This window comes from Hyperolius riggenbachi, chromosome 3, assembly GCF_040937935.1.
Source record: "Hyperolius riggenbachi isolate aHypRig1 chromosome 3, aHypRig1.pri, whole genome shotgun sequence".
Lineage (NCBI taxonomy): Eukaryota > Metazoa > Chordata > Amphibia > Anura > Hyperoliidae > Hyperolius > Hyperolius riggenbachi.
Window position 1 is genome coordinate 52142093 of NC_090648.1, and position 25532 is coordinate 52167624.

Consider the following 25532-nt stretch of genomic DNA (forward strand, 5'->3'; position numbering starts at 1 on the left):
GTTATTTAGTTGTAGTTGTATTTATAAGAAATACCTTTCGGAACACATATAGAATATTTTGTCACACAGATCAGATACTTCAACAGCACTTAACTACTCTAAGACCGCTCCACGCCAATGGGCGTGGCCGCGGCAGCAGCCCCAGGAGAAGAGAGCGATCGGCTCTGATAGGGTGAAGCCTATGAGAGCTGATCGCTATGATTGGCTGGCTGGGGGGAAGGGGGAGGGTTTGAATTAATGAATGAAGTAAAAAATAGTAAAAAAACAGCAAAACAGCAACATAAATATTGATTAAAAAAATAAACACTGGGGGGGATCAAACCCCACCAAGAGAGAGCTCTGTTGGTGGGGAGTAAGAGGGGGGGGGGGAGGGGGATCACTGTTGTACTGGTTGAACTCGATCGACGTATGTCTTTTTTCAACCAAAATAACTATGTAACTATGCTGTGTTGTGTGGCCCTGCAGCTTGGCCTTAAAGCTGCAGTGGCCAATTATGAAAAAAAAGCCTGGTCTTTAGTGGGGTTTACCACTGTGGTCCTCAAGTGGTTAAATTGAAAAGACTTTCCTCTAGAACATAGTAATAGCTCTAGCTGTAATGTCTCTTCCACAGTAAAATACACATCATTGTTCAAAGCCCTTGATATACCAATGATATCTTAGTGAACCTACTGTTTATCCCTGTTGAGATTGACTGGTCCTTAGACCCCCGTATCAATCTCTCACTGCAACTAGTAGTGATGGCTTGAACCCATCCAGTCACTGAAGGTCATTGGGCAACAATACAGTTCATCAAATCTATGTGACCAACTTTTACATTGGGCTAAATATTCAATGTATAGGATTACTGTATTGAACAATCTAAGACATTACTGTAAAAATGAATGCACTGATTACGTGTCTGTAATTATTCCTTTCAAACACATATGCCTAACTTATGATACCATTGTTACTCTCTTGTATCTGTACCTTTCATTTTCCGAAATAAAAAGTTTTTGTTGGGGGAAAAAAAGCTACATAAAAGAACATTTGAAAGCATTCCCACGCATTCTGTGTGAAAAAATATTATTTCCCTGCAGGGAGCAGTACAGGTAGTGTTGAGCCGAAATTTGTGTAATTTCGCGTTTCCGTAATTCCAAACGTGAATTTTGCTGCTATGTCGCAAATTTGTAATTTCCGGAATTGCCTTACAAACAGTCATTCAGAATTCTGTAAGCATAATTTCCATTGCGTAATTTCATATTTCGGCGCAAATTCACATTAAATACGAAATTTCGCAATGTTGCGATTTTCTATAGAAACAAAGTAATGCAAAGGTCCCTGCCCATGCTGTCGCTTTAAATGTATTAGGAGGCTCTACCTGCAGCCACTTCTAAGACAGGTGCTCTTTGTAAAGGTGCACTTAGTGGTCATGCATGCTGAGACACTTGATTTTGGGCCTTGCAATATCTGATAATTCAAAGGTCCCTGCATGTGTCACTTTAAATGTATTAGGAGGCTCAGGACTGGAACACAATTTCGAGAATGAGCAAGTTTCCACGTTTAACACAAAATTCTGATTTGTTTCCATTACAAAATAATTACAAAAACGATCGTAATTAGGAAATTCCCGAATAAACGCAACATTTCGCATAATTTTGCAAAATTACACATTTTCGATTACAGCCATAATCGTAATTTTGCGAATTACGTGAAATTTCACGTAATCGTAATTAGGTCATTACGCTCATCACGAAGTACAGGCTTGCATATCTCTGTCTCATTGGCAAAGGCAGAAGACGCTCTCTGCCTGCTTTGATTCTGTTCCCTCCTCACTTCTTTTGATGAACAGACACATTGCCCTGGCAACAGCTGAGTAACTTCAGCAGGGAAGGAGGAGGACAAAGTAAAAGCACATGCCTCAGAGAGCTTCAGCCAGCAATGATTACATTTGCCATTAATAGCCAGAGATAAGTTATATTGTACTGTTCTCTGCAGGGAAAGTATACATTTTTACAGAGAATGTGTGGGATTGCTTTCAAATGGTCTTTTATGTAACCTCAGAGTTGTTAATGAAATTTTAGTTTTGGGAGTATAATCCCTCTTTAAAACATTCACGATGAGGATGTTTATCATGACTATGGTCATGATGGATGATGATGTGGCCATGATGATTTTGTTGAGGAAGAGATGGGGGTAGGCTGAAAAGGAAAATGATAGTAGTGATTACTGTTAAAGGGACCCTGAGCAGAGCTTTAAAATGGAAATCTGCACTTACCTGGGGTTTCCTCCAGCTCCCCATAGCCTGCGAGGTCCCTCGGCATCCTCCAGATCCCCTCCATGGTCCCACTGGTGACAATGCCCCATGCTAGCACAAGGCTGAGCTTGCCAATGTGGAAAAAGAGATCAGGGAGCCCAGGGCCGATTTTAGACTTGTTGCTGCCTGGTACAAACTTGTGTGGATGCGCCCCCAATTTGGAATGACCGCACAGCACCCAACAATTTACTGCTTCATTTAAAGCGGAATGAAACCCAGCATTTTTTGTTTGCTCTAATAGATTATTTATAGCATATTATATACTACCAGCATTTTTTTTTTACTAGAACAGTATTCAAAGGGTTAAACACAGGCCTTAGAAGCTCCCCTGCAGGGAAAGCTGGAGGGACCTGAACTAGAGATAATGTTATCTTGTGTTTAATTGTATCAAGAAATGTAAACAAACCCTTCTTTGACACTGCAAACTCTCCTGAAAACAGTGAGACCATCAGAAAGCATTTCTGCTTAGGTTAGAAGATGAATAAAGCAGTTATAAAGAAAATGCAAAGACAGCTTTCAGAGCAAAAAAAGTGTACTTTGGGAACGTATAATTTCTAAACGAATAATAATACTTATGCACAAAAGCAAATATGATAACCGTATGGCATATAAAAAGTAGGAAAATATGTTTTTATTGAATAATATGTCAGGGTTTTATACTGCATTAATGTTCTCACATGACATGCTGCAGCTTACCACAATAGCGCATTGGCTGGCTGTGAGTCTGTGACAAACAAACTGCTCACCCTCAGCCAGGGGCGTAACTAGGCCCCACCGGGCCCCCCCTGCAGATTTTCAGAGCGGGCCCCCCCCCCCCTGGGGCCCGCTCGCGGCCGTTTTGTGGGTGCTGGAGGGGTGGCAGCATGAGGGGAAAGCCTTGCCCACAGTCGGCGGGGAGAGGGGTAGTTCCCCCCTCTCCCTCACCTCGGGGCTCTCCCCTCTGCGCTCCCCTCCAGCTCGTAAGTGTGTGGGGCTGTGGTGGGCAGCGGGCAGCGGCGGGCAGATACATACCTGCTTCCGTGCGTTCCATCGGAGAGTTATCCCTCTAGCGGCTGACGTCACTTCCGGAAGTGACGTCAGCCGCTAGAGGGAGAAGTCTCCGATGGAACGCACGGAAGCAGGTATGTATCTGCCCGCTGCCCGCTGCCCACCACAGCCCCACACACTTACGAGCTGGAGGGGAGCGCAGAGGGGAGAGCCCCGAGGTGAGGGAGAGGGGGGAACTACCCCTCTCCCCGCCGACTGTGGGCAAGGCTTTCCCCTCATGCTGCCACCCCTCCAGCACCCACAAAACGGCCCTGAGCGGGCCCCAGGGGGGGGCCGGGCCCCCCCGCGGGCGCAGGGGCTGCAGGGCCTATTCCTACGCCCCTGCCCTCAGCCACTCCATTCCTCCTCAGTCAGGACAGCAGTGCCACCTCCTCCCTTCTGCTGTGCAAGTCAAATGAAACACTGCTGCTCTCCTGCCTCCCTCTTCCTCACTCACTGGCAGACTCCTCACACAGCACAACAAGCTGCTTTTCCCCAATGATGACCTCCTTACCTCACTCTCCTCTCGCTTCTCCTCCTACTCTGACTGCATGTTCTTAGTGTAAACACAGTGCAAACATGCTGCCCCTGTAATCTCTGCCGCCTGATGCAAATGTTTCACCTTGCTTCATGAGAGAATCAACCCTGAGGGTACCGCTGTACCTTAGCTCCCCTCAGCCGAGTTTACACTCGTGTGTGCAATTATTTCGCTTGAGTAAGGTGTAAGTGACAGATTGGTCTAGCCCGTAAAAGCATATGGTGTGCCTGCCCATGCCTGTTGGTCACACAATACGCGTCAGGCTTCATCTGAGGAAACAGAGAGGTTTTCAGCATCATGAGTTGTATTCTGCAGGACTGATTTTCTACAATTTGTAAGGCCAAAGCAAAGGTTATGTATTAACTGTTGTTGGCATATATTTTCCAAAACCACTGCATGCCTAAACATATGTGTAGTTTGATGGACAGTGAGATGCCAATAAATTCAAGCTGATGTATGAATTGGGGGAAGATGATGGTATGTTCATTTTATGCAGCTTGGAACTGGCTGGAACAATGACAATTATCAGCCACCACTTTTGATTCCAAGCTGAAATTAAACAAAAACAAAAAAAAAACCAATATAAAATTGAAATCAACTTGAAATCGTTAGCACCTCATTGATGGTGGCAATAATGATGGTGGAAAAGAAACTGATGGCTAAAATAATGGGAGATAAAAAAAAACAAGGATGGTGATTCCTATGGAGTTGGAACATTTGTTGCAGTTACATAGTTATTTGGGTTGAAAAAAGACATACGTCCATCGAGTTCAACCAGAGAACAAAGTACAACATCAGCCTGCTCCATCACATATCCCTGTTGATCCAGAGGAAGGCGAAAAACCCTTACAAGGCATGGTCCAATTAGCCCCAAAAGTTGATGATGATGATAATGATAAAGTTGGTCTAAAGGTCCGTACACACGCCGGACTTTAGGCAACGACGGGTCCGTCGTTGCCTCCCGCTGGGTGGGCGTGCCAGCGACAGTCCGGCGTGTGTACGCTCTGTCGTCAGACTGATACGGCTGTTTCTGAGCGATCCGCCGGGCGTTGCCTAAAGTCCGGCGTGTGTACGGACCTTTAGACTATACGGTTGTGAAATCTGGCATGCATAAACATCAGTTCTTCTTCCATTATAAAGGTGTGGGATTCGGTGGAGAAGTACGACGTTGGCTGCTCCCCGTGGGGCGGGGCGGATGCTGCAGTAGTGTTTTACGATGCCGGACTGGCTCTAGGCAACAACTTCCATGGTTCAACATCTCAACGATCAGGTGATGACAATCCATCTATAGGCTTAGACTGCATAAAAATAAGAAAAAAAAATGATCATCCTATCCTATCATCACTCCCATGAGGTAGTCAATGAGGAGCTGGAAGGATGCAGCATCCAGTCCTTCTCTGTGTGTACAAAGCTTCTCTCACTCACCCACTCCTTCCACTTCCTGTGCTTCTGAGAGATAACTATTTATGGCTAGCACTGCAGCTATGGCTTAAAGTGAACCCGAGGTGAGATTGATACGGAGGCTGCCATATTTATTTCCTTTATCCACTTCACTACTGAGGGATGTTTCCCCTTCTGTACCACAGTAATTTTCAGCTAAACTTAACTCCCCACCACCATGCCTAGCCCTAGGTTGGTAACTAACCTTAACACACACCCTCATGGGTAACTGTAGGTGGGTGCCTAACCTTAAAGGAGTTATCAGGGAAATTATACAAAATGAGCTTTACTCACCTGGGGCTTTCTCCAGCCCCATGCAGCCGAGTGTCCCACGCTGACCGCTCTGCTCTGCGCCGCCATCCCGGTCTCCGTGAACAGTGCAGAGGCCGACCACGATGTCGTCCTCACTGTGCCTGCGTGAACCACCGCTGTCACTCAAACCCACGTTGTCAATCAAGAACTACTGTGCCTGTGCAGTAAGCCGCGTACAACGTGGACTTGATTGACAGCAGCGGTTCGCGCAGGCGCAGTGAGGACGACCTCGGGATCGGCCTCCGCACCGTGCATGGAGACCAGGACGGCGGCGCAGAGCGGATCGGTCGGCACGGGACAGTCGGCTGCATGGGGCTGGAGAAAGCCCCAGGTGAGTAAAGCTCATTTTGTATAATTTTCCTGATAACTCCTTTAACCCCACCCATGTCTTACCCTACTAAAGCCCTCTCCCTTGAGCACCATAGGCGCCCATTAAAAACTTGGCTATAACTGTAAATCCGCTCCTTGCCCACTGTTTACAGCTCCAGTTCAGCGTGGGTGGCCCCGGTGCCTGCTATTTTATCGGGCGACTCCTGCACCAAAATTTAGAATTATAGTCAAGTTTTTAATGGGTGCCTGCCTGCTATGGTGGCACCCAAATGTAACGCTGCTTATTGTGTCTAAATTTACATGACCCCTTTTTAGTGCCGCCGACTGGCAGCTCCCAGTGTAAACATTTGTAAATATTTTAAGCTAGTATGTGATTTTATGGATTAATAAAAGAAAAGGGGATTTCACGGAGGTGGTGTGGATTTCAACATTTATCATTACATTTACTACAAAATTATTCATCACTTGGCTACAGTGTAGCCAAGCGGTAGCTGCTCAAAAACTGCCCACTAATCAGACATTCAGCTCCTTAGTAGGGATGTCGCATTACCAAAATTAGGTCCTTTATGTGCCAGTCAAGCGCTCCGAATCATTGGCCCAATAACAGGATACAGAATTTTTCTGTGAAAATCGGAATGCTGTGGAAATTTTAAACCAATAACAAGACTCGGATACTACTGAGTTTTAACGAGTCTTGTGGCCCAAAATGTTTCTGGTATTCCAGTTTCTGTGGTAAATCTCGGCATTCTCTGATTGGTTCAATATTTTTAAGTATTTCCGAATTCCGAGTCTTCTGATTGGCCTAAAATCGGAAATTTTAGGCCAATCACAAAACTCAAATACTTGGTAGTAGTGGACCAATCAGAAAATACAGAGGTTTAGCACTGAAATTGGAATTCCGCTGAAAAATTCAGCATCCTGTGATTGGTCCATCACTTCAAACTCGGAAGTATTTTCCCAGTCAAAGTATTTGGTAGTGTATCATTCATAACTGTATGAACAAAAATGGCAAAACAAAAACTTCAGTGGAAATCAGTATTGGAAATTCTGATTTCCGTGGAAATCCGCGGAATCGGTAATCAGCATTTTTAATAATCAGAATTTCCACCAAAATTGGCACATCTGACCATCCCTATTCCTTAGATCCCGAGCACAATTTTTGATTGACCAAGGGCTGGTACTCAGCTATACGCTCCTTGAGTACTTGGCTACTCACTAGCCAGAAGCATAGCTATGGAGCTATAGGCCCTGGTGCGAGTTTCACATGGGCCCCCCTAAGCACTCTATACGTAACACTTGATGCGGCACAACAAAACCTGCCAAGGTCATCCACAGTATTAGTGGTGCAAGAAGGGGATGGGGAACAGCTTATTTACGATTACTAGTATTCAGAGTATCTATAGAAGTGATTATTACCAGCACAGGACCAATAAACAGCTAATACTTTGATTGAGGATGAGCCCCATGGTGCCCCTCTGGCCCAAGGGCCCCGATTCGGTCGCTATCTCTGCAACCCCTATTGCTACTCCACTGTCCCTAGCTGAGTAGCAACTCGCCAAGAGCCAATCTTCAGTGCACCAGTAAAGGACCTGGAGCACCAATAGCCGCACATTTTTATTGTGATCTATGACAGCGGCAAGTATAACAGACAGGCCATCCACCCAAATGAATCGATCTGATCATAGTAATGTGTCAGAGCAGGAGCTTGCTTGGAACAAAAGTTAGGTGTAGTCTGTATTCTAGGTCTCTGTTGAGATGAACCAGGAGACCTGCATATCTGCTTCACTTCAACCAGTTTAATGTACTTCTCTTCTACTAAACAGAGTATCTATGCCATGGGACCATACATCGCAGAAGGCGTGACAACACAAATAGCAAGCCAGGTAAAACTTAAACCGAAGTATGATTATTAAATCTGTCTTGGTGTCTGTATTTCTCTTCTCCAAGCTAGTAAAGAAAAGCTGAACTTTCACTGAAAAATGTACATAACACACATCACTGCTACTTGAAGTGTACCTGATATGAACCTCTGGTCAAAAACATGATGTTTAGTTAAGAAGAGGGAAGTCTCTGGATCCTCAGAAGCTTCTCGTGTCCTCCTCGCTCCTGCCGCCACTTGCTGGGACCCTCTGGAAGATCCTGAACACGCTCCTCTTCGTGTATATGTGTACCGTGGTGCACCCTTACTGTGCAGGCATGCCAATACTCGCCCAGGCACAGTACAGCCACGCTTGTGCATGGCCTAGATCTAGAATCCAACAAGCTCTTGTTGGATTCCTTTCAGGGGTCCATGAGCAACAATGCTGGTCTGTAAGATGGCATTGGAAAGCTCTTGAGGCTTCCTTCTTCTTAGAAACTATTTTTTGACCTGAGGTTTGCCTCATGTACACTTTAATCTGTTGTTAAAATTACCTTTACTTCGCAGGTGATGCAAAACATGTTTACTTGTAGACGTGACAACATACCCTGGTTGGTGAACACCACACCTGGATCTCCCTTTGCAGAGACTGTGCAGTTCATCTGAAGACACATCCAGCTAGCACTATAAAGTTCAGGAGCCCAATAACCATCTCAGCAGCTTCAGAGGGGACTTTTTCTTACCAAAAATGTTGATTTCCTTTAAGAATCTTTTTGGTGGAGTTTGTAGAGAAAACAGTTAGGCACCAGCAACTAGTCTCAGGCTCAGCAACCAATCAATAGTGATAGAAGCTAGCAGTGATGATCGTAATCAGCTAATTACGACTACGTGAAATTTTGTATACATTTTCAGAATTACACTCATACCTAATTACTATTTGTAAATTTAATTGACTTTGTGTAATCACTTGCAATTTTGCACAGTTTTCGCATAAATTTGTGCCGACATTTAAACTGATTCTGGTTGAGTAACCTCTAATTTATACTCCACTTGGGACTCTGCACAGGGAATGAGGGAGAGAGGCAGTGGAGGAGAGTGAGCCTCCTCTCCATCACCAGGCACCCGTAGGCACGAGCCTACAGTGCCTTATAGTAAATCTGGCCCTGGATGAGGACCAGAAAGTCTGAAGCAGGCTATAAAATTTATAAGCTATATAGTCTCATCATACAGCAGCAGTTCCTGGATGTGAGCCTGGCTTTAGGGGCATAAAAAGATGATTTGCAGATTTTGGAGTAATGCTAGGCTGAGCTCTCGAAATCTGAATTTCGAGTTTGGCATCTGAATTTGGCAGTTCCGAGTACACACCCTGAAACTCGAAAATTCGGCAGTTCCGAGTACCAAATTCGGCTTTCCATTGAAGTTAATAGTGCCAAATTCCATGGTTAATTGTAAAGACCCTGTACGTGCTATCATCATCAAATTTGCCATGTATATATTAAGCAGATAAGTAGGAATATGGCAAAAAAAAATTGTGAAAAGACCTTATAGTTTTTGAGAAAATCAATTTCAAAGTTTCATAGGAAAAATGGTTTTTAAACTGTGTAAAATGACACTGCTGCAGTACAGGTTACTGCATTCCGAGTTCCGAATACACATTGCATACATTTCATGAAAACAGACAACGTGGGGTCCCCCCTCCCGAACCTCCTTAACCCCTTGTCACCCATGCAGGCTGGGATAGCCAGAATGCGGAGCTCCGGGCCACGTGGGGCTTCGCATCGAGAGCTATACCAGCCCGCATGGTCCATGGTATGGGGGAGCTCTGGAGGAGAGGGACAGCCAAACCTCCCCCTCTCCTCCAGAGCCCTTGTCCAATTTATGGGCAAGGGGCTCTTCCCCACCTCCGGTGCCCCAGGAGGAGGTGGGGGCCGCCGACGTCCTGCGGGGGGTTCATGGTGCCATCCAGGGGTCCCCTTTAACAAGCAAATTCCCAGAGGCCCGCCCTTTCCCCAGGAGAAATGAGCATAGGAGTACATAGTACCTCTTACCCATTTCTGCAGTTAGAAAAAGAAATAAAAACACGACAACGAAAAAGTGCTTTATTGTTCTAAATTAACCAGGGATACAGTACTTACCTTGCGATAGTCCCACGCCAGTATCTTTAGAAGTGGTCCCATGCCAGTATCCTCTAAGACATACCACCACCCTCCCACACCGATGAACTCCAATCTCTGAATGGTCACAGTCAGCCTCTACATCTGTATAGCAGAGGCTGGGAACTAGTGTTGAGCGAACATCTGGATGTTCGGGTTCGGGCCGAACATGGCCGCGATGTTCGGGTGTTCGACCCGAACTTCGAACATAATGGAAGTCAATGGGGACCCGAACTTTCGTGCTTTGTAAAGCTTCCTTACATGCTACATACCCCAAATTAGCAGGGTATGTGCACCTTGGGAGTGGGTACAAGAGGAAAAAAAATATTTGAAAAAGAGCTTATAGTTTTTGAGAAAATTGATTGTAAAGTTTCAAAGGAAAAACTGTCTTTTAAATGTGGAAAATGTCATGTTTCTTTGCACAGGTAACATGCTTTTTGTCGCCATGCAGTCATAAATGTAATACAAAGAAGAGGTTCCAGGAAAAGGGACCGGTAACGGTAACCCAGCAGCAGCAGCACACGTGATGGAACAGGAGCAGGCGCAGGAGGAGAAGGCCACGCTTTTTGAGACACAACAACCCAGGCCTTGCATGAGGACAAGAAGCGTGCGGATAGCATGCTTTTTACCGCCATGCAGTCATAAATGTAATAAAGATAAGAGGTTCAATAAACAGGGACCGGGCGTCAACGCTAACCCAGCAGCAGCAGACGTGATGGAACAGGAGGAGGCGCAGGAGGAGAAGGCCACGCTTTCAGGTGCAACTCAGGCCTTGCATGAGGACAAAAAAATGTGTGCGCAAAGCAATGCAATGAGTAGTTTTCAGGACACAATGGGCTATTCGGAGGAGCTATTCCCACCCCCACAATCTTCTACCTGTGAAAGGTCAATGGAACAGCCACAAATGTTGTGCCCGGATTCACAACCTTTTTCTGTGGAAAATGCACCTCGCACTGAAATGCAAGGCGAGGCCGAGGATGAACATGACGTCAACAACTCAACATGACGCAAAATGGGGGCGGAACAGAAAGCTGCTTTCAATGTTTTGAAAACCTTAATTGCCTCCGGTGGCCAGTTAGATGCATCATTCATCACACCCAAATCCCAGAGCAATGTGTGCAGGAATTTGAATCTCAGGAGGTGTACCGAGATCATCTGGACAAGTGACCAAGTGACAAAGTGACCAGTGACAAAGTGACAAAGTGACAAAATGACAAAGTGACAAGTGACAAAATGACAAAGTGACAAGTGACAAAGTGAGAAGTGACAAGTGACAAAGTGACAAGTGACAAAATGACAAAGTGACAAGTGACAAAGTGACCAGTGACAAAGTGACAACTGACAAAGTGACAAAATGACAAAGTGACAAAGTGACAAAGTGACCAGTGACAAAGTGACAACTGAGAGGTTGTTCTGGGGAGCTCCACTGCACTCAGTCGCATATGAGGAGAGGTCTCGTCGGGACTGCTGATCCTCCTCAGCTTGCTCAAAGCCTTGAGGGTTCCTGAAGATCCTCTGCTTGGAGTTCGCCGGGGTTCAGCTTGGTGTCGGGGTCGGCGGCGTCCTCCTCACTCCAACGTGGCAGATCTTCTGTTGAAGGAAAAAAAAAAAACATTGTTAAAAGTCCAGTACCGCTTCTGAAGGACTCACCAAGAGATGCAGGAGCGCTTCAATCTAGCGCACCATCACTCGCTGGGTGATGTCCCTGCCTACGTGCTGGAATTCTACGCTGCACATGCTAGCACGCTTTTGCGCAGTGCCGAGGCGCATTCCAGCAGCTAGTAGCTACCAAGCTTCTGTGGATCTGATTGGGCCACCATGTTGGATCTCTGCCAAGTCCTCCAAAATTTTGAGCAATCCACGTTGCGTGACTGAGCAGTGACAACTCTACAGTCAGCATTACAATACCACTGCTGTGTTTACTGAAGAAATCAATGTTGAAGATGGAAACCGCTGGCATGATGCAAGTGGGGGATTCTGAAGATGAAAACGATCAGCGTGATGATACCAACATCAGGCAACCTGCCTCAGGAAACGCTGGTCCCAGCTATGACAAAGAACAGGACGAGGAACAGCTGGAGTTGGAGCAGGAATTGGATGCCCCCACTGCCGAGGGACAGAGCGGTGCACGTTGGACTTCCACAATTTAGCGGGAAAGGACAGCAGAAGAGGAAGAAAGTGATGCTGGTGACGAATATGGTGCATCACAACAATCACAACGCTTACAAGAACATGAAGATAGAGGAGTCTGGCAGGACTCTCTGGCACACATGGCTCAATTCATGCTAGACTGCATTGAACGCGGCCCGCGCATTATTCACTATTCATTATTATTCATTATTCTGGAATCTGGACAACACCAATTACTGGGTTTATACCCAGTTTATACAAACACAATGTTTAAAAAACTGATTGAAGAAAGTGTCAGACAGGTCAAAAATGGAACAATTCCAGCAGGCCCTTGAGGATGGAGACTTTAGAGAGGAGATTGACATCCTCCTCCTTCTCTAGCCAGTTGTACGCCGACAGACTGACTTCAGCAAACCCAGGAGGACCAGGAGGGCAGCAAAGAACACAAGCTGCTGCTAGTGCCCAAAAGGGAATGGTATTGGCAGTGTCCTTGGAGTGGGAACATTTTCTGACACCCATGCAGCAGCCCACAGAACAGCAATCGGGCAGTTCCACGTCCTCCAACACCAATCGCCTAGAGAAGATGGTCAAGGTCCAGGACTACATGTCAGATGGCGTAGCTGTGTTGAACAATCCATCTGCAGACAGACGGTGAGTGTGACAGGCAGCACAGAAGGACCATGGCAACTCACTCATAGTACCACAGTTTGATAGTGCTGCCCAAAAAATTATATGGATCCGTGGACCCGGGCACTGCAGACAGTACTGGGAAGTGGGAACGCAGATTTTAGTACCTAAACACACGATACAACATGTTTTCCGGGGTCGGACTCTGAGGCACATACAGATGGTCCCGATCATCATCCTCATCATACAACTCTTCTCCCACCCACCACCTCTGCCACCCCAACATCCCCAGACACAGACCCCTCATCGTCCTCAACATTAACTTGGGATGCTGGCCTGAGCCCGACCTCCTCCTCCACATCAGGCCCCATCATCTCCTCAATGGCAGCCCTCATTAATCGTTCTGGCGACGGACCGATGGACACAACATTCTCCTCCGGAGAGGGCTGCTGCTGACCACTGGCTGCTGTAGTGGATGTTATAGCTTGCGTGGGGCGTTGGCTGTTGCTGTTGTTGGGAGTGCTGCTCACAGTGGAGGTCTCTGAGGAACTCATGGTGAGCTCATATAGTGGTTGGCGGTGAGTGGAGTATTACTGATCCCAGCAATATACACACTGACTAGCAGAGTACGCAATGCTATATAGTCTGGCTGAGCGGTGTACACAGAGTGGCAGTACACACAATGCTATATAGTCTGGCTGAGCCGTGTACACAGAGTGGCAGTACACACAATGCTATATAGTCTGGCTGAGCGGTGTACACAGAGTGGCAGTACACACAATGCTATATAGTCTGGCTGAGCCGTGTACACAGAGTGGCAGTAAACACAATGCTATATATAGCGTGGCTGAGCGAGGTACACAGTGGCAGTACACACAATGCTATATAGCCAGGCTAAGCCGTGTACACAGAGTGTCAGAAAACACAATGCTATATATAGCGTGGCTGAGCGAGGTGCACAGTGGCAGTACACACAATGCTATATTAGTCAGGCTAAGCCGTGTACACAGAGTGTCAGAAAACACAATGCTATATATAGCGTGGCTGAGCGAGGTGCACAGTGGCAGTACACACAATGCTATATTAGTCAGGCTAAGCCGTGTACACAGAGTGTCAGAAAACACAATGCTATATATAGCGTGGCTGAGCGAGGTGCACAGTGGCAGTACACACAATGCTATATTAGTCAGGCTAAGCCGTGTACACAGAGTGTCAGAAAACACAATGCTATATATAGCGTGGCTGAGCGAGGTGCACAGTGGCAGTACACACAATGCTATATTAGTCAGGCTAAGCCGTGTACACAGAGTGTCAGAAAACACAATGCTATATATAGCGTGGCTGAGCGAGGTACACAGTGGCAGTAAACAATGCTATATATAGTGTGGCTGAGCGAGCGGTGTACTACTGTTCCCAGCAGCGACACACAATGACTGGGGGGGACCCTGGCTAGCGTGGCTGGAGAGCGAACTACCCTGCCTGCCTACCCAAAGCTAAACCCACAGACAAATGGAGGAGATCTGACGTGGTTCGGGTATTTATTTACCCGAACCACGTGACCGTTCGGCCAATCAGAGCGCGTTCGGGCCCGAACCACGTGACCCGTTCGGCCAATCACAGCGCTAGCCGAACGTTCTGGGAACGTTCGGCCATGCGCTCTTAGTTCGGCCATGTGGCCGAACGGTTTGGCCGAGCACCGTCAGGTGTTCGGCCGAACTCCAACATCACCCGAACAGGGTGATGTTCTGCAGAACCCGAACAGTGGCGAACACTGTTCGCCCAACACTACTGGGAACACAAACATTTTGCCTTTGAAACAAGAAATTTTGGCAAACAGTGATGCAAATATGGCTGCTGGGAAATCCCAGATTTCTGGAGGCTACACTAGAATGGTGAAAAAATAAATTTTTCCCATGGATGGTGGGTCCAGGTGACCAGAGCAGGAGGTGCCCTGGTCTCCTGGACCCACCCAATCATGTGAAATAACGCTCATTCTGACACTGTAACATGGCCTCTGCGGAATGGGGATTCTCCAGCAGCCATTTTGTTTGTGGGACTGTTTCCAGCTTATGCAATACATATTGCAGAGGCTGTCTACAGCCATTCAGCCCCGGGAGTTAAGCAGCAGGATCAACGGGGGGTGCGCAGCACCTCCTAAGAGGATACTGATGTTAGTCCACTTCTGAGGATACTGGCGTGGGATTATCGTAAGGTAAGTATCCCTGGTTAATCTAGAACAATAAAGGACTTTTTTTCGTTATCATGTTATTATTTCTTTTTTTTAACTCTTTGCGAAAATGGGTAAGGGGTACTATATACCCCTATACCCATTTCACGTGGGAAGGGGGCGGGCCTCCTAGGATCTAGTTGTTAAAGGGGACCCCTAGATGCGACCATGAAACCCCCAGGACGTCGGTGGCCCCTTGTCCATGGATTTGACAAGAGCTCTGGGGGAGAGGGGGAGATTTGGCCGCCCCTCTCCTCCAGAGCACCCCCATACCATAGACCATGCGGGCTGGTATAGCTCAGGGTGCGAAGCTCCACGTGGCCGGGACTCCACATTCTGTCTATCCCAGCCTGCTTGGGGGACAAGGGGTTAAGGAGGCTCGGGAGGGGGGACCCCACACTGTCTGTTTTCATGAAATGTATACAGTAAGTATACGGAACTCAGAATGTGGAATGCAGTAACCTGTACTGCAGCAACGTGTCATTTTACACAGTTTAAAAAACATTTTCCGGGGCGTGGCCTGCAGCCGCTCAAGATGGACGCGTTCTGAGCGAGCTCTGCTCTTCCCGGCTGCATCGGAGCTGATTACGGCACTTAGAAGCCACCTTTCGGGACCGGACCCCCACCCATCTCCCCCCTGATCACCCCAGCCTTCAGATGGGCGGCAAAGGAAAGCGGCAGGGTGAAAACTCTGGCGTTGAAAGGCCCTCTTCAGCGCGCACCCCGAAGCCCAAGATGGCGCCGAGTACCAGACACGAGGACTCGGAACACGCAGAAAGCGAGTCCGACGCTGATAGCCAATACTCAGGTACGAGGGGCGCCCAAGCCCGCAGACAGAAATCCAGGGAAACAGTCGAGAGAGACAGGGAAGATGACTCCCGCGACCGGGTCTTGCTAGAAAAATGTAAAGCCATTTTGCAGAAGGAATTGGCGGAGGCCTCTAGTAAACTTGCTACCCGCCTATCTAAAGAAATCAAAGAGCTGGGGTCCAGAACCAACGAACTAGAGAGGCGTATGGACAACGTGGACATAGTGATCGACGAACATGAGAAAGATATGGGCGAGATGCAGACTGACCTCCGGGAAGCTCATCTTCGCATGGAGGACTTTGAAAACCGCTCCCGTAGAGGTAATCTGCGTATTCGCGGCCTTCCCGAAAGTATCACTGATCTCACTTCCACTGCTACGGCCCTGCTTCAGGAGCTCGACCATACCCTTCTCATAGAAAGGCTCGAGTTTGACAGAATCCACAGGGCCCTTGGGCCTTTGAGACCAGACGGTTCTCCAAGAGACATTGTCATCAAATTCACATTTTATAAAACGAAGAAAACACTTTTTCAAGCTGCTAGAGCAAAGGAGAAATTGGAATTCCAGGGGCACCAATACCAAATCTTTGCAGATCTTGCCCCTGCCACCATTCAGCGCCGCAGGAACATGAAACCTGCCATCAAAATCCTACAGGCACATAATCTTAAGTACAAATGGGGCTTCCCGTTCAAGTTGATTTTCACTTACGGAAATAATACCCACACTGTGTCTACACCAGAGGATGCCTTAAAGAAACTCGAGAAACTCAAACTTTCTCTTCCCGCAGCATCGCCCTCTCGGAGTCAGGGCTCAGAGAGATCGCAACCACTCTGGGAGACAGTTAAACCCCGACGCACTTACGATCATGGCAATAAGCCCCCACCTACGACATCTTCAGACCCAGGCTGAATCTTTTTTCCCTGCATAGGTTCCAGGCGTGGGGACCTGATTTTGCCCACTACATGCTGAAATACTCCAGTGTCTTGCATTTTGGGCTGGGCTTGCTTTTAATAGAAGTCCTAGCCTTGCTCTCTTTATGCCTTAAGTTTGCAAGTTGTTTTCCGCATATTTTGCTAGTGATCCTACTCCTAGTTTATGAGCAATAGGTTACTTGACAAGGTCTATATGGTAATTATAGCTACTAATTGCATTCAGTAAAAATGTGTGTTTTATGACCTGACATTAGCTACCTACGAGAGAGGTACATTTCTGATTGAGGGCCTCAGACCTCCCCACATGATATATTCTTAACTTTATTAGACCGGTGGTTTTTAATCGGTCGTAGAATATTACCGGGGGACTAGGTCTGATGCTCCCACCCAGATAGCATATGCTCTGAAATGTTTGCCCTTTCTTCTTCTGTAAATAAGTTTTGTGGATCCCTTTCTTCTCATATATACAGGGACTAATGGCTTTTATCTTTATGTCATTTCGAAGGGGGGGGGGGGGGGGGGTGTTGCATATCAATGTGTATTATCTGTACTGGCTATTGACTAGATGCCTTTAGAGCTATAATGTTTTTATACTTTTTGACCCATGCAGCCGGGGAGGGCCTCCTCCCCGGGTAGGCGCCACCATTAGGACTAGAGATAAGCGTAATGACGTAATTACGATTTCGCGAAATTTCGCGTAATTAGTGTAATTACGATTATGGCCGTAAGTACATAATCGTAATGAAGATGGATTTCGCGAAATTTCGCGTAAGCGTAATTTTCGCATAATTTTCGCATTACAATGGGTATTACGAAATTAATGCGTATGGCCATGCTCCTAAGCGGAAAAGTTGACGCATGGATCAATGTTAGGTAGCCGCCGACTTTAAGGGTTAATAGCAAAGCCCCCTTAAATGCTAAGAGCCTCAAATTTGGAGAATATATTAAGGAGATCAGAAGGAATAAGAGGAAAACATTTTTTTTCAAAAAGACCTTATAGTTTTTGAGAAAATCGATGTTAAAGTTTCAAAGGAAAAATGTATACATTTAAAAACCCGCCGACTTTAACGGTTAATAGCAAAGCCTGCTTAAAATTTAGGAACACCAAATTACCAGGGTATATTAAGGGGGTCAGTGGGAATAAGAGGAAAATTTTTTTTTTCAAAAAGACCTTATAGTTTTTGAGAAAGTCGATTTTTAAGTTTCAAGGGCAAAAATGTCTTTTAAATGCAGAAAATGTCAGTTTTTTTTGCACAGGTAACAATAGTGTATTATTTTCATAGATTCCCCCAAGTGGGAAGAGTTTTACTTACTTCGTTCTGAGTGTGGGAAATATAAAAAAAAACGACGTGGGGTCCCCCCTCCCAGACCTCTTTAACCCCTTGTCCCCCATGCAGACTGGGATAGCCAGAATGCGGAGCACCGGCCGCGTGGGGCTCCGCACCCTGACTATACCAGCCCGCATGGTCCATGGATTGGGGGGTCTCGGAAGGGGAGGGGCAGCCAAGCTTTCCCCTCCCCCTCCGAGCCCTTGTCCAATCCAAGGACAAGGGGCTCTTCTCCACCTCCGATGGGCGGTGGAGGTGGAGGCCGCGATTTCCTGGGGGGGGGGGGGGTTCATGGTGGAATCTGGGAGTCCCCTTTAAAAAGGGGTCCCCCAGATGCCCACCCCCCTCCCAGGAGAAATGAGTATAGAGGTACTTGTACCCCTTACCCATTTCCTTTAAGAGTTAAAAGTAAATAAACACACAAACACTTAGAAAAAGTATTTTAATTGAACAAAAAACATAACCACTCCCAGATTCCACCATGAACCCCCCCCCCCCCCCCAGGAAATCGCAGCCTCCACCTCCACCGCCCATCGGAGGTGGAAAAGAGCCCCTTGTCCTTGGATTGGACAAGGGCTCGGAGGGGAGGGGAAAGCTTGGCTGCCCCTCCCCTTCCGAGACCCCCCAATCCATGGACCATGCGGGCTGGTATAGTCAGGGTGCGGAGCCCCACGCGGCCGGTGCTCCGCATTCTGGCTATCCCAGCCTGCATGGGGGACAAGGGGTTAAAGAGGTCTGGGAGGGGGGACCCCACGTCGTTTTTTTTTTAATATTTCCCACACTCAGAACGAAGTAAGTAAAATTCTTCCCACTTGGGGGAATCTATGAAAATAATACACTATTGTTACCTGTGCAAAAAAAACGGACATTTTCCGCATTTAAAAGACATTTTTGCCCTTGAAACTTAAAAATCGATTTTTTCAAAAACTATAACGTCTTTTTGAAAAAAAAATTGTCCTCTTATTCCCACTGACCCCCTTAATATACCCTGGGAATTTGGTGTTCCTAAACTTTAAGCAGGCTTTGCTATTAACCGTTAAAGTCGGCGGGTTTTTAAATGTATACATTTTTCCTTTGAAACTTTAACATCGATTTTCTCAAAAACTATAAGGTCTTTTTGAAAAAAAATTTTTCCTCTTATTCCTTCTGATCTCCTTAATATATTCTCCAAATTTGAGGCTCTTAGCATTTAAGGGGGCTTTGCTATTAACCCTTAAAGTCGGCGGCTTTTTTATATTATACGGGAGCGTTACGGTTTAATGCAAAATTACGGTAGCGTTTAATGCGAAATTACAGCATGAACGAAACGCGAAATTACGCGTTGAAAATTACACTTACGGTATTTTCAATTACGATTTTAATGGCAATTACGCTACCGTAATTTCGCATCGTAATCGCAAATTTCGCATGCATAATTATAGTAATGCGAAATTACGAAAATTTCGGCTCAACTCTAATTAGGACTCGCCTACTCTATGGCCTGGGCTTGGTGAGTATCTCCACCGAGTTAGATGGCCCAAACGTTACGCAGACTTGCCTCTGTTCCCTCTGGACTGTGGAGGGCATAGAGGCTCATTCACCCTTGTTCTTTCTCTTTCTTTTCTTTTTTCATCTCTCCTTTCCTCTTTTCTTTTCTATTTTACTCTGCTCTTCTCTGGACCAACGACGTGAGACGTTACCCCCGCACTGGCTCCACTCGGAGAAGTGCCATTATCCCTATATTTTCTCTTTTTTTTATATATATTCTCGTTATAAAAAACAATCATGGCTAGTCTCCCTCTAAAAATAATAACACATAATGCCCAGGGGTTTAACTCTCCCCAAAAAAGAGGCAAAGCCTTTCACTATTATAAAGCATGCCATGCGGACATTGTATGCCTCCAGTAGACTAGATTCTCCAGGGATAGTCACCCAGCTTACCTTAGTCGGCACTTCCCCCTAGCTTATCATTCTTGTACCCCGGATAAGGTGAGAGGGGTTACTATTGCCTTTAGACGAAACCTTCCTTTTATCTGTGATTTTTCCCTACTTAGCCCGACAGGGAGATACGTTCTGTTAAAGGGTACATTGTTTGACAGTAAAGTCACAATAGTGTCATATTATGCTCCTAATAGGTTCCAAGACCGCTTTTTATCACACCTACTCCAGGTTATTGACCATCATGCTGAGGGTATTCTTATTTTGTGTGGTGACACTAATGCGGTTTTAAATACAGACTTAGACAGGGCAGTAGGTCCTAATTCTGCAACAGCTTCCCAGCACTTTTCCTCCTCCACCTCACAAACAGTCAGGCAGCTTTTCTCCAATCGAGACCTAATAGACGCCTGGCGCGAGTTGAATCCTAGTGCAAGAGATTTTACTTTCTATTCGAACCCACACGGAAGCTTTTGCAGAATTGACCACTTTTTTATACACTCATCATTTATTATGAACATTCAATCAGCTAAAATTCTTACAGTCCCATGGTCAGACCATGACCCTGTACAAATACAACTCTCTTCATTAATCCCCAGAGGTCGCGCGTTCAAATGGAGACTTAATGACTCCTTACTGTCTCACCCAGATTGTCTATCTAAAATCCAAAACTGCATCTCTGATTACCTAGATCATAATGAAGACTCAGTGAGCTCAGCAACCATCCTATGGGAAGCTGTAAAGGTTACAGTCAGGGGGGGCATTATTAGCGTTGCTACTCATATGAAAAAGTTAAAAACTCAGGCCATTTCTGATCTGACGACACAGCTAGAGGAGGCCGAACGCAATTGGAAAGCGGCTCCAACGGCGCCACTAAAGTTAGCTAGAGAAAATCTCCGCACAAAGTTAGATGCTTTGCTTAGTGAAAGGGTTGAAAAACAGCTCAGGTGGCAGAAAAACAAATATTATCGCTGGGCCAACAAACCACATACGCTCCTAGCAAACAAACTGAAGAATTGTAGCTATAAACCCCCAACCTTACGGGTTCGTAGCCCCTCTCATTTGCCTACAGCTAACCCCCATAAAATAGTTTCTCTTTTTCAAGAATTCCTCCAAAATTTGTATAAAACTGGCAGCCGCCCAGATCCCTCCAGCCTAGAAGCCTTTTTTGCCCCTATACAACTTCCCTGCCCACCTCCAGATGCAATTGAAAATTTATCCTCTGACATTAGTACAGAAGAGGTCCTAATAGCAATAAAATCTTTAAAAACATCCAAGACCCCTGGCCCGGATGGGTTCTCACCCTTATTTTACAAAAAAATTGCGCCCACAGTAGCCCCACTACTGAGGCAGACCTTTAATGAGTATAGAGAAGGTAACATCCCCTCCTCATCTTCCCTTCTAGCAGATATTGCTATGTTGCCCAAATCCGACTCAGACCCACTTGATGTTACTAATTTCCGGCCCATATCTCTCTTAAATGTCGATGTGAAACTATTGAGCAAAATATTGGCCACTAGGTTGAATACCTTCCTCGAGAATTTGATACATAAAGACCAAGTGGGCTTTGTCCCTGGCAGACAGGCCACTGATGCAGTTTTTCGCGCCATCCAAGTTTTTGAATGCTTGAGAGCCAAAGGGATCCCAGGAGTATGCCTTAGCCTTGATATATACAAGGCCTTTGACCCCCTTTCGTGGGACTATTTACAATTCGCACTGCAACGCTGGGGATTTGGCTCTCCATTCATTAAATGGATACAAGCTCTCTACTCCTCGCCCCTAGCCAAAGTACAATATGCTGGTTATTCCTCAGATACTTCCCACATCGAAAGGGGGACAAGGCAAGGCTGTCCCCTTTCCCCCATCTTGTTCATCCTCGCCTTAGAACCATTGGCACAGGTAATCAGAGATGCAGCGGAGGTAAAAGGTTTGGAATTGGCGGGTATTCAGCACAAGATTAATCTCTTTGCTGACGACATGTTGTTATTTGTCACAGACCCCCAATCTTCAATTTCACACTTAATGACAATATTTCAAAATTTTTCGCAGGTATCTGGTCTGACCATTAACTCTCATAAATCAGTTCTCATGAATATATCAATGGATAGTAACTCCTGGTCCTCTTTAATAAAGGATTGCCCTTTCAAGATAGCCACAGCACATTTAGAATACCTAGGGATACGCCTCACTCCAAATTATGATTCCCTTTTTCAAGCTAATTACTACCATCTCTCTAAGCAAATCACCACTTTAATAACCCGATGGTCCCCCTTACAGTTGTCCTGGCTTGGGAGAATCCACTCCATAAAAATGACTATTCTACCTAAGATCCTTTACTTATTTCGACTCCTCCCAGTTAGGGTTCCCCCACATTTCTTAAGGCTTTTGCAAACTAAACTGATGAACTTCATTTGGGGGGCTTCTAGGCCCAGGATTGCTAAACCTACTCTTTTTTTATACATAAGAATCAAAGGGGTCTGGGATTCCCAAACATTATTAAGTACTACCAAGCGGCTCAAATCACTCCCTTAGTGAGCCTTTATAAAGGCCCAAAAATGCCACTGTGGTCTCTCTTTGAAATTGTAGCTGCTGCTCCTCAATCAGTTCAATGTCCTATATGGCTTCCTCCTAGGTCCAGACCCTCTACTCTGGGTAAAATCTTTAGACATTTGCTCTCTGTTTGGGATTCTTTCAAGTACTCCCAAGGCCTCCTATCTCCCACTCTCCCACTACTACCCATTTTGGAAAATCCGCTTTTTGCCCCGGCCTATTAAAGCCCGGCTGCGTTCCACTGGTGGTCTTCTAAAAATGTGCTCCTGGTCCGAGATTTGATTAAAAACTCTAAGATTATCTCTTGGTCCGACCTTCAAGAACGATATCAGATTCCGAATTCTGAATATTTTAGATACCTCCAGCTGAAGCACTGGATTAATTCCCTACTAGTAAATCACCAAGACCAGGATATTAATCTCTCCTGCTTTGAAAGAGCGTGCATATAAAATCCAGGAGGCCGCAGCCTAATCAGCACCTTTTATTCTGCCTTAAATAGCCCCCCAGATTGTTTTGTTCATACATACGCCAAGAAATGGGAACAAGATCTACGGGGCACTAAATCTATAGAGGATTGGAGGATGTCTTTGGACACCATTAACCATATATCAATTAACATCAACCTTATTGAATCTTCCCTAAAAGTTCTAATGAGATGGTATTGGGTGCCAGCTAGATTGGCTCATTTAGGGGGCTCTGGCAACTGTTTCCGAGGTTGTACTGTCAAAGGTGATTTACTACATACCTTTTGGAGATGTCCCATGATAACCCGCTTTTGGACCAAACTCTATAAACTAATACAAGCAGTCTTTCATACCTCCTTACTGAAAGACCCTTGGTCAGCCCTACTACATTTCCGCATAGACTCCCTCTCCAAGCATCAAAGGGCTTTGGTGCATTTCATCTTTGTTGCCGCTAAACAAACAATTGCCAGAGCCTGGAAGCAGCAATTAGTTCCCTTTGAGGAAGTTAAAAACAGACTAACTAATTTCATGATTCAGGAAAAGCTAGCAGGTATCCTCCTTGACAAGCTACCTAAGGTAGAGAAGATTTGGCAACCATGGAAGGATTATTTGGTCATAATAGGGAGAGGCTAATATCATCTGGGTGAACAATGGTTTCCTAACTCCAGGGGTGGGGGTATTTGATCTCCCGTCTCGTCTAGGTCCACTCTATTCTTCTTCTTTTCTTAACTTTCTTCTTCTCTTTCTTCTTTCTTTTCTTCTTCTCTTCTGTTTTTCCCCTCTTCTCCACCCCATTGTGGTGGAGGGGACGGGATGGGGTTTAGGAAGGGAGCTAAAGGGGGTGGGGGTGGGACCCGGGGGAAGAGGGGGGGGAAGTGAAAAAAGGTCAAGCGGGCAACGGGTAGGGGATTATCGGACTCTACCCACTCTGTGGGGATCCTGGCCACCCTGGGTCGAGTTTCCCCGCCAGTTAATTTAAGGTTACGTCTCAGGCGTATCCACTCTACTGTTGAAACGGTTCCTCATGACAACATTAGCCTTGTGTAAATGTTATGCATTCCCTTTTCATGTTCTCATTGTCATGTGGTCCAGTTCTGGGTGAACGTTGATCCCTTACTGGTGTTGTACATTTCTTTTAATGAAAATCTTCAATAAAAATTTTGAAACAGAAAAAACATTTTCCTATGAAACTTTGAAATCGATTTTCTCAAAAACTAAAAGGTCTTTTCACAATTTTTCTGTACCATGTTCCTACTCATCTGCTTAAAATACGTGGTAAATTTGGTGATGGTAGCTAGTAAGGGGGCTTTAACATTCACCGTGGAAGTTGGGCACCATTTAATTCAATAGAAATGCACTCTGAACACGAAAATTCGGAACACGGAATTTGGTTTTCGCATGCAGTACACCGAATATCGGCGAAATCGGAATTCAGCTGTTCCGATCAGGGATGCTGAATTATCAGAAATAACTTCTGTTTTAAGAAGGTAAACTATAATTATCTTTAAGGCTATCTTAACATTCCTGAAATGTGAATTTGATCAATAATGCAATATTTGCAGCAATGAAAGCTCTGAAACACAACTTTACAATGGAATAGTCCTCTGTTGGTTCTGTAGTGTCACTCTGCTACTCCGGGCAGTGTACCCTTTTTCAGGCTGCACAGAGTACAGTGAGTATGCGGCCTAAATGGCATGCGGCATCGGCAGAGGACTTTCCTACTAGACATGAAGCTTTTGTTTTTTCTGCAGCCAGTGCTGATCCAATTGCTTGGCATTATTTACTTACGGTACATTTTGGTCACATCAGGTGTTGAAGACCTTGAAAACATTTTTAATGAGGACATAGTATCCAGAACTGAGTTCCCAGAGAGCTGGCTATGGAAGATAGAGACAATGACTGAACCGGAAAATGATGGGTGAGTGGCTATTTACCAGAGTGGTTCTTTAAGTGAGTGAATAGAAAATAATGTGTTAAAGTGAACCTGTATTAAACAAAAAAAAATCAAAAATAGATACAGGTGAATCTTGAAAAATTAGAATATTATGCAAAAGGAAGATTGTGTCCCCTCCCGCATTCCTGCTTCTCATGACTGGCTGAGGGCAGTTTAGTGTGAAGCTGCTGAAATACAATCTTTGCTTTGCTCACGTGTTTACAAAGCAAGCTAGATATGACAGTGGAAAAAGTAAGGGAGGAGGTGACATCAGGATTGGCTTCAGTCAGAGGTAGTAAAGATGGAAAATGCCCCTTAACTGTTTTCTCTTTATTTACTATATATAATTAACTGAAATAATAGTGTGGACAGTACAATACATATATTATTTAAGTAGAACAAATATTTATCTACTTATACAGTGATGTGAAAAACTATTTGCCCCCTTCCTGATTTCTTATTCTTTTGCATGTTTGTCACACTTAAATGTTTCTGCTCATCAAACACCGTTAACTATTAGTCAAAGATAACATAATTGAACACAAAATGCAGTTTTAAATGATGGTTTTTATTATTTAGTGAGAAAAAAAACTCCAAATCTACATGACCCTGTGTGAAAAAGTGATTGCCCCCCTTGTTAAAAAATAACTTAACTGTGGTTTATCACACC

The 25532-nt window shown here is 45.5% G+C and overlaps 1 protein-coding gene across 1 annotated transcript in view; it reads left to right on the plus strand.

The window, feature by feature from the left end:
• Nucleotides 1-25532, plus strand: part of LOC137562606 (A.superbus venom factor 1-like) — a 335432-nt gene that overhangs the window by 150144 nt on the left and 159756 nt on the right. The window contains exons 15-17 of the mRNA XM_068274110.1: nt 4998-5127; nt 7763-7822; nt 24739-24847. Of these exons, the coding sequence (XP_068130211.1) occupies nt 4998-5127; nt 7763-7822; nt 24739-24847 (299 nt within the window). The remainder of the gene's footprint in view (nt 1-4997; nt 5128-7762; nt 7823-24738; nt 24848-25532) is intronic.